Here is a 15,278-nt window from a genome sequence, read left to right on the forward strand (position 1 = left end):
AACTGTTCTTAGCATCATAATAATAAAAAATAAGCGTTTAATACAGTCTGTCACAAGTTCCATTACTATAATCTTGTCATTGTTATTATTAAAGAAAATGGAGTTTAAATCATTTCTATCAAATAACTACAGCATATGATTACGACTTCATTTCAATTCTTATCATCCGCAATATCATAAAGTTTGAAAAAATAATCATAAAAATAAACTGTTTATCAAGAAAAAATAATAAAAGACCTTTGAAAAAAACTGTATTACAAAAACCGAAAATTGCCAAGAAAGCGATGACATAGACTGACTACTGAACCCGCATGGAACAAAAAAACTTTTGCCACTGATTGTAGTTCAGCAGAAAAAGTGGCTATAATTTGAGATTCATAAACCACAAATTATTTTTTACTTACAGTTAGAGTGAGATCACATTCAATCTACATTAAAAATACATATTCTGTCATTTGTATAAAGTATTCTTTTTTTAAAATTTGTTCAAGAAATCTTAGATCGAAGCCGTGAGGTTTCAATCTCGACCTAGCATTGAAGTCTCCGAGCTTTTCATACATACTACAAAATAAATAAGTCAAATATTTATTTTTTCTTGGCGTCCACGAATTTCGCGCGGTTGTCCAGAACTATTTCTCTTACCGTCCGACAGAGAGTGATAGATACTGTTTATTTTGTCTTTGATCTGTTCGTAAAAAAAACGCTCTTTTTATTGCTGCAACGTATGAATGTAAGCCTGCTTCTAAAAATAACATTAATATAATACGATAGATAGTATTTCTCGTACAGTTAAACTAAGTATGAACATAGTTATTGTTATTATTATTATTATTATTATTATTATTATTAAAGTAAATCCATGGCGCTACAGCCCTGAAGGACCAAAACCGACCAGCCGGCTGCTGGCCTCACATCCACAAGCCGAAGCAGTGGTGGACGATCATCCAACCAGTATGGAGGTATCGTGTGGTTAACACGATGATCCCCCCCAGCCGTTATAGCTGGTTTGCGAAACCGGATTTTCGCTACCTATCGTAGCTCCCCAAGTGCATCACGATGCTGGGTGGACACTGGTCCCATACACTGGCCGAAATTTCATGAGAAAATTTCTTCCCCCATGGGGACTCGAACCAGCGCGCATTCCGTAACGCGAGTCCTAGGCAGGATACCTTAGACCACGACGCCACGGCGCGGGACATTATTATTATTATTATTATTATTATTATTATTATTATTATTATTATTATTATTACACTTTAGTTCCCTCTAAAACATTAAATACCATCTATAGAGTTATACTTCCACAAATAAAAAAATTTCAGACCAAAACTTTAGGACTTACGGATACCTGCACGAATTGCTTGTCAAAATTGACGTAACTCAGCTGTTGCGGAAATAAGAGCAAGGAAAAAAAAAAAAAAAGAACTTAAGTGACACAAGAAGAAACATGGAAATTTAAAAGATCGGGGAGTAGTATGGATGAAAATTTTGTATTAAATTTATTACCCTTCCTTACCACAATAAACTGCTTTTCACAGTCAGTTATAGGCATCACTTGGTTTGGGATAAGTGTGACAACTTCTGATCGTAAAAATACGGAGACTTGATCACGACAAATTTTAGAGCAATTTGTTGGGGTGTGAAGCCTGGATTCATTGTTCAATTTTCATAAATAGTGAAGTAAGAGTAATGTAGGAATGTAACAATATAGGAAGAGCTACATAATAGAATTTTGTGAAAAATTGGACCTACTTAAACTGTACAATTTATAATTGTAATCAAATATTTCATATTACGGGGTTAAACAGTTATTTATGTAACTTCTGTAAAAAGTTGAATTTTTTTGCATTAGACGAAAGATTCTCAGCACAAGCCATAGGCCTAAGGGAGCGCTGAAATTACACAGTGCAAAAAAAATTCAGGTTGTATTTATTATCGTAACAAAAATACATATTTTATGTAAGGAATTTATTCCACTGTCATAATAAAAACATATCCCAGGCTTTTCAAAGCGAACAGAACGTCTGGTAGATTACAGTTGGTCACGGATCTATTTTTAACAAAAATACAGCGGTAACAGCATTGTTTTTCATTCCTGTAGTTCAAGTGTAACTCCCCTGTACAAAAGTCTTTAAAATGTGGAATTCGCAAATATGCAAGATAATTCTTGATATTAACAGATTTCGTTTATAATCTAGGATTTCGTGTTTTATCGCAACAGTAAAATTACGTATTCACGGCGAGGAACAATTTAAATACCTGATTTAACCTTTTGCTACCCATATTAACACATATAGGGTGCTATTCATAGACATTTCGCTAGCCCGCGCTACGAGCGTGCTAAACTAGCCCCGGCTATCCACTGGTTACTTGTACAGGATTCATATCATATCTCATCGCTAGCACTGGTTTATGAATACGAAAAACGTTAGTTCGCTGATCATCCACCGGAAGCCCGCGCTAAGAATGTCTATGAATATGGCCCTTAGAGTTTTCGTGGTTTACCACAAAATCGTGCCTGTAATTGAAGACATCCTCAGAAACGGGTGTAACATCAAATTAATTAAATATGTGACTTAGTGGAAAAAATAATTCTGAAGCAATAATTTATAACAACAAAATTATTATATCCAATAGCTGAATATACTTGTATCCTTGATCAATCAAATGGTTCTGCTAGTCTATAGCCCTAATGGTCCGCCTGGGCAGAGTGCTGGCTATCTGTGCCTGAACTTGCGGGTTCGATCCCGGCCCAGGTCGATGGCATTTAAGTACGCTTAAATGCGACAGATTCACGTCATTAGATTTACTGGTATATAAAAGAACTCCTGCGGGACAAAATTCCGGCACACCGGCGACGCTGATGTAACCTCGGCAGTTGCGAGCGTCGTTAAATAAAACATAATTTAGATTTAGTCCTAACGAAATATGCCTCTGAAATAATTTCCTTTTCTTCTGAAACGTGTATTATAGATGTATTGGTTACACTCTTATTCCGGAGAGATCTGCAATGTTGTAGCTGTTCTGCAACTTCATTTCACTATGTTGAGAAAAGAAATACTTTTCATTTGCAAAACTGTTTACGAAACCCCTACTTTTTGTCATGTTAGTAAATAAAAATGTTTTTTTAGTCTGTATTGCAGAAAACGAGTTTCATTTCCTTATGTATGTATACAGTATTGCAATTAAAATTGTACTTTTTGAATTAGATTCCTTTCAGTTATCAGCCCTTTTCTCTGCCATAGTTCTGTAAAAATATAGGCTATATATTTCTTTTCCCTTCCTTCCCCTTTTTGTTCGCTTTATCAACCGATGAATTTATTATCATAGCTTTTTATAGTGAATTTTATTTAATTTTCCTATTTCTTTTCTTTTTTATTATTATTTTATTACATTCCATTTTGATATATTCTTCCTTACGTTTTTCCATATTAACCATTTGTACTAAATGAGTTGCTTTCACTATATTCCAATGTATTTTACTTTCTTTTTTTTCTATTATGTTATCATTTTCATGTTGTTTAGTGTCGATTTTATTATGCTATTATTATTATTATTATTATTATTATTATTATTATTATTATTATTATTGGGTGGCCGGGTAGCTCAGTTGGTAGAGCAGCTGGCTACGGACTGAAAGGTCCGGGGTTCGATCCCAGGTGGTGACAGGATTTTTTCTCGTTGCCAAACTTTCAGAACGGCCCCAAGGTTCACTCAGCCTTCTATAAAATTGAGTACCGGGTCTTTCCCGGGGGTAAAAGGCGGACAGAGCGTGGTGTCGACCACACCACCTCATTCTAGTGCCGAGGTCATGGAAAGCATGGGGCTCTACCTCTATGCCCCCCAAGTGCCTTCATGGCATGTTACGGGGATACCTTTACCTTTACCTTTACCTTTTATTATTATTATTATTATTATTATTATTATTATTATTATTATTATTATTTTGTAATATATTAGCATTCTGTTCTTTAACTTTTTGTTAAATTTTAACTGCTTGTATACTTTGTGACCTGGTAGAGTGTAAGAGAAGGCCCTATGGCCTTAACTCTGCCAGAATAATAATAATAATAATAATAATAATAATAATGATTATTATTATTATTATTATTATTATTATTATTATTATTATTATTATTATTATAGTACATGATTTCATTTCTTGTAAATGATAGTTCAAGAAACTAAACCATCAAATAAGAATATCATTCGTTCCATGGTAAACGAAACTGAATTGTTGCGATACTTATGAAACGTACGGTAAGAAAGTAAGCGTTATATTCATAACATCTACGGTATTTTTTGTGGGTGTGCAACAGCTATATCATGCACATGTTTTATGTTTTCCGAGGTGTTCGCACTAATTCGCCTTTATTACGCTTTGCATTATAATTCACTGACGTCTTAAGGACCACCTGGTATTTGACATGACTCTCTCTGTCAACGAAAATCATTTGTCGAGTTTAATTTTGAATGTCACACTCCTGAGATACCTACAATTAGGCCCATATCTATACAATGCATCTCTTCGTGAACGTATCTCGTAACAAAAGGTAGAACTTGCATTCAAGTGTGTAGAAGGGAGGGAGCAGAGGATAAAAAATGAAAAAGTCTTTGACCTTGGCATCACTGTCCCTTGTGGTACACTAAAGGGCGGTCCGGTCTGGCTTCAGAAGATGAAGTGAATATAAAGAGGAGACGGTAAAATATAAGCAGGAGTTGCTACGTTACCAAGGGCGGGGGTGTCATCTTCGAGTTCCACCAGGACCCTGCCACTGAGGAACTGCCCAGGGAAGTAGAGCAGGTTGGTGTTGTCGAACAGGATCAGGAACTTGAGGAGCTTGCGTGCCGTCATCTTCACCGCGCCACCATCTCACATCGACTGCGCAACAAGGTGGGCGCAGCAAGACGATCTCCCACTCCGCTTACCTCTGATGCTGCCGACCACGGCGGCTCTGCAATTGATATGATCCATCCTTATATGAGCGCAGCATTGGCATCGATATCAAGTGAGTAGGATGACGATGATGATGATGATGATGATGATTATTATTATTATTATTATTATTATTATTATTATTATTATTATTATTAATGGGTTCAGGATAACACAGAGGGTTTGGAATTGAACGGGTTACATCAGCTGCTTGTCTATGCAGATGATGTGAATATGTTAGGAGAAAATACACAAACGATTAGGGAAAACGCGGAAATTCTACTTGAAGCAAGTAAAGAGATACGGTTGGAAGTAAATCCCGAAAAGACAAAGTATATGATTATGTCTCGTGATCAGAATATTGTACGAAATGGTACTATAAAAGTTGGATATTTATCCTTCGAAGAGGTGGAAAAATTCAAATACCTGGGAGCAACAGTAACAAATGTAAATGACATTCGGGAGGAAATTAAACACAGAATAAATATGGGAAATGCCTGTTATTATTCGGTTCAGAAGCTTTTATCATCTAGTCTGCTGTCAAAAAATCTGAAAGTTAGAATTTATAAAACAGTTATATTACCGGTTGTTCTGTATGGCTGTGAAACTTGGACTCTCACTTTGAGAGAGGAACAGAGATTGAGGGTTTTTGAGAATAAGGTTCTTAGGAAAATATTTGGGGCTAAGAGGGATGAAATTACAGGAGAATGGAGAAAGTTACACACCGCAGAGCTGCACGCCTTGCATTCTTCACCTGACATAATTGGGAACATTAAATCCAGACGTCTGAGATGGGCAGAGCATGTAGCACGTATGGGCGAATCCAGAAATGCATATAGAGTATTAGTTGGGAGGCTAGAGGGGAAAAGAGTTTTGGGGAGGCCGAGACGTAGATGGGAAGATAATATTAAAATGGATTTGAGGGAGGTGGAATTTGATGGTAGGGACTGGATTAATCTTGCTCAGGATAGGGACCAATGGCGGGCTTATGTGAGGGCGGCAATGAACCTCCGGGTTCCTTAAAAGCCAGTAAGTAAATAAGTATTATTAATGATGCAATAGTGGAATTCTAGTAGCGGAAATGGAAGTACTCCGCGAAAACCTACCACCAAATACAGTTATTGTCTACAAGTAACGCTTGGATCCACCAAGATTTGAACCCAGATTTCCAGCAGACCACCTGTGATCCTCGAGTTCTGACCTTGTGGTCCTTCAAAAAAGACAGAAGAAAAAATAAAATTCAAACGAATTGCGTATCACACTATAGCTGAAAATCTCAGAGTTTGGAAATGACACATGGCAATCGCCTTTCACTCTTTCTCCCAGTACTAATATTTTACGAAATTTCTTACCCTACCCCGCTACACAGTTCCCACTCTACTCTCAGCAACAAAAGAGGGATTTAAAGCACTATGAACGTGGCGTTTCTCGCCATCTTCTCCTGCATATCTGGCGCCGAACCTGTAGCCCAGCCAGGGACCATCCGAATTCATAACAGAGGACCAAAGTAACAGAGGAACCTTTTCATATATTTATGACTTTCTTAATATTTTTCCCGACATCCAGTATGCACATTGAAATGGGCACGTACCGCACGTCGTACACCAAAAATAGAACGTGCCAAATTGCATCTTTACTTGTTCAAATTCGAGGATGTTTCTGCATTAATCTTTTAATTTTTTTTCCAGATGACGATATAAAAAATTTTAGACTCCGCCTATTTTAAAATCCGACAGGTTTACTTTTTACACTTGCGTGTTTCGTCTCCAAGTGCCGTTTCAATTTCGCGGGTTTCGTACACTCGTTTGAAAGCACTTCGTAACAAACAACGCACCGAGGTTTTGGTTTATTCTCATTGCCACGCCAAGCAAATCCAAGTTCTAAATAAATATTTACGGAAGTATTTTTTTCTTTGAATAGTTACCACTAGGACTAGATATTTCTTTAATGGCACCATAATTAATATAATATTTCTTCACACACAGCTTCTGAACTATTAGTACTGCCTAAATGAAGTGTATCATCATGTTCCTTTCTTTTCAAAGATCCAGTCGAAGCCAGTTTTCCACTATTTAAACTGAGACATGGACAACGACTAGCGTGTACCACATAAGAAGGATTTCAAACAACTAACCGCTAACAGGCAAGCGATGAATCAACAATGCACAGAATTTGTTATTAAGTTACTTGTGATTGGCTGCAAGAATTGTTTAATTCTATTTTAAAATATAAGTATACTGGCATTAAAATATTCTACAAAAATGATAAATTTGCTTTCGAAGGGGACAAGAGTAAGGTGGTCCGCGGAACTGTTCTGACTTTAAAAAGTGGTCCCCAATTCAAAAAAGTTTGAGAAACACTGCCCTAGCCGATTTACTAATGGCGAGTCAGCATGGGACTAGAGGAGAATAACTCACATATGGTTCGGGATTCTAAGGAAGAGACTAGTGAAGTGCTTTGTATGGAGTGTGCATTGTAAGGAGCAGAAACATGGACATTACGACGAAGTGAAGAGATATGGAGATATGAATTGGATATGGAGAAGAATGGAACGTGTGAAGTGGCCAGACAGAATAATAAATGAAGCTGTGTTGGGAAGAGTGAGTGAAGAAAGAATGATGCTGAAACTGATCAGGAAGAGGAAAAGGAATTGGTTGGATCACTAGCTGAGAAGAAACTATCTGCTGAAGGATGCTCTGGAAGGAATGGTGAACGAGAGAAAAGTTCGAGTCAGAAGATATCAGATGATAGACGACGTTAAGATACTCGTATATGGATCATATGAGGAGACAAAGAGGAAAGCAGAAAATAGGAAAGATTAGAGAAAGCTGGTTTACAGTGAAATACCTGCCCTTGGGCAGAACAATGAATGAATGAATGAATCGTTTCGGATTAGAGTGACCAACTTCTGATTATGAAAAATACGGGAGACTTGGTAACGATAACTTTTAGCGCAATTTTTTGGGACGTGAAGCCTGGATTCATTGTTGGAATGGTTTATATGTATAATATAAAACTATCATTTTATCTATAATTGAAATGTGATTTAGGTCACAACATTGAGTACAATAATATTTTAAAATACTGTTTCAGTTTTAACGTATTTATATTTGTCTGCATGATTCTGCAGAGCATTAAATATACGTACATTAATAGATATTAATTTATTACCAACTTTAATCCAAGAAATTTCATATCCAAATCAACCACCTAAAAATCTAATCAACAATACTAATTTTTTTTTAATAAAAAGGTAAACAAATTAATAATGGAGGGAAAAAGACCTTTGGGGAAGCCGAGACGTAGGTGGGAAGATAATATTAAAATGGATTTGAGGGAGGTGGGATATGATGGTAGAGACTGGATTAATCTTGCTCAGGATAGGGACCAATGGCGAGCTTATGTGAGGGCGGCAATGAACCTCCGCGTTCCTTAAAAGCCAGTAAGTAAGTAAGTAGAAAAAATAATTCAACTGTCAACTTCACCTAACGAGGTCCTGACGACCGCATATCAGCAGGATAATAAAATTGTAACTTTGTAACAGAGATAATTCTGTTTAGTAGGTTATTTTACGACGCTTTTATCAAGATCTTAGGTTATTTAGTGTCTAAATGAGATGAAGGTGATAATGCCGGTGAAATGAGTCCGGCGTCCAGCACAGAACGTTACCCAGCATTTGCTCATATTGGGTTAAGGGAAAACTCCGGAAAAAAAAAAACTCAACCAGGTAACTTGCCCCGACAGGGAATCGAACCCGGGCCAGCTGGTTTCGCGGCCAGACGCGCTAACCGTTACTCCACAGGTGTGGACGAGGTAATTCTGTTCTCTATGCATTTTAAAGGTTTAAAGATAGAAGCCATACCACTAGACTTGTTCTAGGTGTTCTAGTATTGACCATGAAAACACTGGAAGGACTTTCTTCTTACTTTCAAGTCTCATAAAAAGAAGAGTTGGACTGATTTATATGACGTCCATGTACGAGATGGAATGAGACCGTAACAAATCACATAATCTTACATGGTTGGAAGATGATAATAATGTTATTATATAGGTATATTATATAAATCAATACATATTAATAAATATAGAAAAAATGGAATGATTACATGTGAACTCTATTTTATAATAAATCGCGAATAGAAGACATCTGACTATTGTAAAGAGGGTGCTAAATAGTAACAATGTAGTAGCATAAGGAGGCAGGATAAGATGGTGTTACTGTAAACCAGCGGTTCCCAACCTGGGGTGCGCGACAGGCCACTCAGGGGTGCGCAAAAGATAATTGTTAATGGCGGACATTATATCTCGTTGCCATGCAATTCTCTGTCGTCTACAAGTGAGGATAAATCTGAAATTATTTTAAACGTGTTTCGTAATAATTTTAATCTTTTTATTTTGTAACTACAAAATTTTGTAAAATTTGTATTTGATAGTATAACACTATAAAGCATATGATAATGAAATACCTAACAGAGTTGTTAGTTTTCATTGTATTATTACTTTCAGAAAATTGTAAAATAAATACTACTTTCTGGCAAGTTTGATGCCATTAGTTTCAACTTAAAAACACTTCCTTCAGATATTTCTTCTCCTGTCCTGACTGAGCCGTTGGTTCATATAAAGATTACTAAACAGCCTCCTCTCTTTCCAATCCACACCAATTTTCTTCAGGATCTCCATCAGTTTGTTTCAATCCACTCTGTCAAATACCTTTTCTAGGTCTACAAATACTACTGACTACACTTCTTTATTCTTCTCTAGGTATCTTTCGCCGATTGTTCGTAGTAGTTCAATTGCATCCATCGTACCTTTTCCCTTTCTGAAGTAAAACTGCTCTTCTTCCAATTGTTCTTCCTTCTTAGAATATAAACGTCGATTAAGTACTCGCAAGAGAATCTTCGCCGAGTGTGATATCAGGCTGATAGTTCTGAACTCCTTACATTTCTTGGCATTATTTTTCTTCGGTATTGGAAGCAACACTCTCTCCGTAAAATCTTCAGGCCAGTCGCCTTTCTCATATATTTCGTTGCATGATGATAGAATTTCCTTCTTGCCTTCACCCAAGCATTTCACTAATTCAGTGGGAATCCCATCAACCCCTGTTGCTTTTTCATTCTCCACTTCCCCAAGCGCTAGTTCCAATTCTTCTCTTTAAACAGAAAATACTTTTTCGTCCTCTGATACTTTGTAACTAATTCAACAGTTCATAGCATAAATACACGTCAAAAAATGACTTTTATACTCCATCGGCAAGTCTATCGTGCTATCAAAAAGGAGTGCGTTATATGGCAGTAAAAATTTTTAACAGCCTCCCTATCGATATAAAAAATGAAACTCAAAACATAAAATTATTTAGAGCCAAATTGAAGAAGTACCTAATTTCTCACGCCTTCTATTCTGTAGGTGAATTCATGACATTCAATAACACTTCATGAAATTGATACTAAAACTTTGTGTTGTACTAGCAGACTATATTGTAAATCTCATCTGTATATATTTAATCTAGACTGTGACTATAAATTAAGATTTTATAATAGTATTAAGTTTTTTGACTTGTTCCATATTCTAGCTGTAAGCATGTATGAATACCATAGAATGTTAATAAATACAATACAATACGGCTGCTTCGCCTTCTATAGTTAACTCAGCTGGACAATTTCCTGTCTCATGTAACTCTTTTACCTATTTCATCCGTTTTCAGTATTCCTTGTTTGTCTGTTATTTCACTTCCTATTACGTTTTCTATCAATCGTATGGATTTCCTGTTCTTATTTGTGGAGTCCAAAGATTTTACTTCATGGTACATTAAATCATATCTTTCTTTTCTCTATAGATCCTCTTATTTGTTTACATTTCTCTTTCATCCAGTCTTCCTTCGCCTTATCAGTTCCTCTTCTTAGTTCGTTGTTTAGTTTCCTGAGGTTTCTTCTACCTTCTTCTGTGTTGAAGTTTCTCCATTTTCTCCTTTCCTCCATCTTCTCCAACATATTCCCTGTGACCCAAGGTTTCTTAATTCTCACACATTCTGTGTATCCTAATGTTTCTTCTGCTGTTGTCTATATACAGCTTTTTAGGGGAGTCCAGCACTCTTTACTATTCTCAGGTGTGGATTCTAATGTAGCAGTTTCCTCTTGAAAATTTGCTTTAAATTTTGTTCTTCCTTCTCCGTTCTTCAGTTTTTCCATGTTCAATTTCTTCATCACTTGTCTTCCTCTTATTTTCTTCAGACGAATATCTACTTCGCCTATCAGCAAGACATGATCTGAGTTAATATCCGCTCTTGGTAAAAATCTTTGCAATTTTTAAGCAATTTCGAAATCTTTCCTGTGCCAGAATATCTTATATCTGCTTTCGTCCCTTGGGCATATCCATGTATATCTTTTTCATTTATGTTATTGAAATAATGTATTTCCAACAATCATTGCATTTCTTTTACAGAAGTTCACCAAAGATTCTCCTCTGTCATTTCTTTTCCCCAATCCATATTTTCCAACTGTTCTTCCATCTTGTCTTTCTCCTATAACTGCCTTCCAGCCACGCATTAGGACTGCTCATGCTCCCTTCTTCTCCTTCTCAACTATCTCTTCTATCTTGTCATAACTTTCTTCCATCTCTTCACCTGCTAATCCACTATGTGGCATGTAAATTTGCACTAGTGCTAAGTCTATTTTCTTCAATAGTAGTCTCAACATTATCTGGTCATCTACATAATGCACTGACATCACTTTACCTTTCACAAGTGATCCCAGTAATACACAGGTACCATGACTTCCTTTGAACTCACCATTTGAATAAAACAACCTAAATTCATCACTCACCAACTCACAACTATTTTCCCATTTCACTTCTGATATTCTCATCACATCCAGACTGTTTCTTCTCATTTCTTTCTTCAAGTTTTCCAACTTACCTGCTTGCGTAAGTGTCCTTACATTTCACGTTCCAATCCTCAATCTTTTTTTCTTATCTCTGCTGGGTTGCTTAGTTCGCGCTGTTTTCAAAATGCTAATGATTAAAAAAAAAAAAAGTAGTTCTTTAAAAAAACGAAGGTTTGTTTGTGCTAATGCCTTTAAAATGTGAAAGGAATTATATACATTTTTCGCAAGTTTTGAGAGGGAATTAAGAAAATCAAGGAGAAAGAAAAACGAGAAGCAATTTTACAAAGTCAGGAAAGTGTACTTGAGGGTCATATTCATAATCGAGACTTTGGACAGTACAAAGTCACCATTCTTCTATTCACAATTGATACTTTGACGAAAGTAAATTTCAATCGTGACTTTACTATGAAGTCACCGAAAGTCTAAACTTTGATTCTGACTTCCGTTCCTGAACATAAGGAAAATGGCTGATATTTGAGAAAATGTTGAATTTATCAAGAATACCGAGGGCATCCAGGAAATTGTTAAAGCTGCTAATATTCCTTGGCGTACTCTATATGATAGGTTATACAGTTGGATATGCAGTTAATGTATAACCATAACGAATAGAAAGAAGTAGTGGTCGCACTCTGTTAATTCAAACGGCCGATACCACGCGGCGCTAGTGCAGAGTTCGCTCAGTCTGTTCCGTGTGTAAGTACGTAAATACATTTAACGTAAGTTGCACTGTTTACCTTTCGCTCCATATACGTACGTAACTGGCCTTATACTTACAACATTAAGACTATTTGAAAGAAAAACACATTCATATACATCACACTGTAAAACAAATAATAGTTTAATATGTAAAACTTAACTTAGGGCTGCTTGTAGGCATGCAATATGTACTCACCAACAGTTACTTGTCCGACACTTTGGAGAATTTACGAGATGATTTGGCGGCTCTCGGAGCTTGGAGTTCTCATCGGATTTGTTTCGTCCGGAAGAAGAACCGACATTTCATATAGTGAAAAATTAGTTTCGGTATGATATCCATGGCATGATCCAAGCAGCATCCTGTTCCCAGTGGCTGAATTACAATTGAGGTAATACTGTCTATGCACTCGTGAAATATGTCGCCCCACATTCCATCGCTCAATTTTTCTTTTATTGTCTGTTCTGTTTGCATAAGCAAATGAAACACGCACGCCCTACAACCCGGAACAAAACACGAAGGTATTGGTTCAAATATAACACGACAAAAACATAATAATCTCGTCCTTTAATAAATAAATCGTGAGAGCTACTCACTTGTCACTCGTGTACGAATAATTGCAGATTAGTGTATTGGCACTTAAAGTATTTAACGCACTTAATTACACTAAAAAAGCAAACGAAATGAACGAACACTCTACTGCTTCTTTTATGGATATTCGCTTCCAACTGAGCAATACCGATCGCAGCGCCACTAATTCTCTTGGTCACCGTCGACAATGCTGAACAGATAGGAGTGCGCACACTTCTTCTTTCTATTCGTTATGGTATAACCATGGTATGAATTACTGCGGTCGTCATAATACTGTTTTCTGCATATTAATTTCAGGTAACGTTCAAGTAATAGGGAGTAAGTCTGCCAACTGTGAGCATAATAATAATAATAATACTTACTTACTTACAAATGGCTTTTAAGGAACCCGAAGGTTCATTGCCGCCCTCACATAAGCCCGCCATCGGTCCCTATCCTGTGCAAGATTAAGCCAGTCTCTATCATCATACCCCACCTCCCTCAAATCCATTTTAATATTATCCTCCCATCTACGTCTCGGCCTCCCTAAAGGTCTTTTTCCCTCCGGTCTCCCAACTAACACTCTATATGCATTTCTGGATTCGCCCATACGTGCTACATGCCCTGCCCATCTCAAACGTCTGGATTTCAAGTTCCTAATTATGTCAGGTGAAGAATACAATGCGTGCAGTTCTGTGTTGTGTAACTTTCTCCATTCTCCTGTAACTTCATCCCGCTTAGCCCCAAATATTTTCCTAAGCACCTTATTCTCAAACACCCTTAACCTATGTTCCTCTCTCAGAGTGAGAGTCCAAGTTTCACAGCCATATAGAAGAACCGGTAATATAACTGTTTTATAAATTCTAACTTTCAGATTTTTGGACAGCAGACTGGATGATAAGAGCTTCTCAACCGAATAATAACACGCATTTCCCATATTTATTCTGCGTTTAATTTCCTCCCGAATGTCATTTATATTTGTTACTGTTGCTCCAAGATATTTGAATTTTTCCACCTCTTCGAAGGATAAATCTCCAATATTTATATTTCCATTTCGTACAATATTCCCGTCACGAGACATAATCATATACTTTGTCTTTTCGGGATTTACTTCCAAACCGATCGCTTTACTTGCTTCAAGTAAAATTTCCGTGTTTTCCCTAACCGTTTGTGTATTTTCTCCTAACATATTCACGTCATCTGCATAGACAAGAAGCTGATGTAGCCCGTTCAATTCCAAACCCTGCCTGTTATCCTGAACTTTCCTAATGGCATATTCTAAAGCGAAGTTAAAAAGTAAAGGTGATAGTGCATCTCCCTGCTTTAGCCCGCAGTGAATTGGAAAAGGATCAGATAGAAACTGACCTATACGGACTCTGCTATATGTTTCACTGAGACACATTTTAATTAATCGAACTAGTTTCTTGGGAATACCAAATTCAATAAGAATATCATACAATACTTCCCTCTTAACCGAGTCATAAGCCTTTTTGAAATCTATGAATAACTGATGTACTGTACCCTTATACTCCCATTTTTTCTCCATTATCTGCCGAATACAAAAAATCTGATCAATAGTCGATCTATTACGCCGAAAACCGCACTGATGATCCCCAATAATTTCATCTACGTACGGAGTTAATCTCCTCAAAAGAATATTGGACAAAATTTTGTACGACGTCAACAAAAGTGATATTCCTCGAAAGTTACCACAGTTGGTTTTGTCCCCCTTTTTAAAAATAGGTACAATTATGGACTCCTTCCATTGTTCTGGTACAATTTCCTTTTCCCAAATAGCAAGTACAAGTTTATAAATTTCGCTATATAATGCACTTCCACCCTCTTGTATTAATTCTGCTGGAATTTGATCGATACCTGGAGACTTGTACTTTTTCAGATTTTCTATCGCAATTTCGACTTCTGAAAGCGTGGGTTCGGGTATAAATGGCTCAGCAGTTTGTATTTCAATTTCGTCCCGATCATTTCCATTTGGCCTATGTACATTTAGTAGTTGCGCAAAATAGTTTTTCCATCTGTTTAGGATTGATGAAGAGTCTGCAAGCAAGTCACCATTCTCATCCTTGATCACGTTTACCCTTGGCTGATATCCGTTCTTAAATTCCTTTATACCCTTATATAAATCTCGAATGTTTTTATTCTTACTATTTGTTTCTACCTCATTCAGTTTTTCCTTCAAGTA

The 15,278-nt window shown here is 36.7% G+C and overlaps 1 protein-coding gene across 2 annotated transcripts in view; it reads right to left on the minus strand.

Moving 5' to 3' along the window:
* Vdup1 (arrestin family protein Vdup1) overlaps positions 1–15,278 on the minus strand; it is an 80,746-nt gene that overhangs the window by 55,455 nt on the left and 10,013 nt on the right. For both annotated transcript variants that reach the window (XM_069816414.1, XM_069816413.1), the window contains exon 2: positions 4,732–4,955. In XM_069816414.1, coding sequence (XP_069672515.1) covers positions 4,732–4,855 — 124 coding nt within the window. In that variant the 5' untranslated portion in view covers positions 4,856–4,955. The remainder of the gene's footprint in view (positions 1–4,731; positions 4,956–15,278) is intronic.

This window comes from Periplaneta americana, chromosome 17 (genome assembly GCF_040183065.1).
Source record: "Periplaneta americana isolate PAMFEO1 chromosome 17, P.americana_PAMFEO1_priV1, whole genome shotgun sequence".
NCBI classification, from domain to species: Eukaryota; Metazoa; Arthropoda; class Insecta; order Blattodea; family Blattidae; genus Periplaneta; species Periplaneta americana.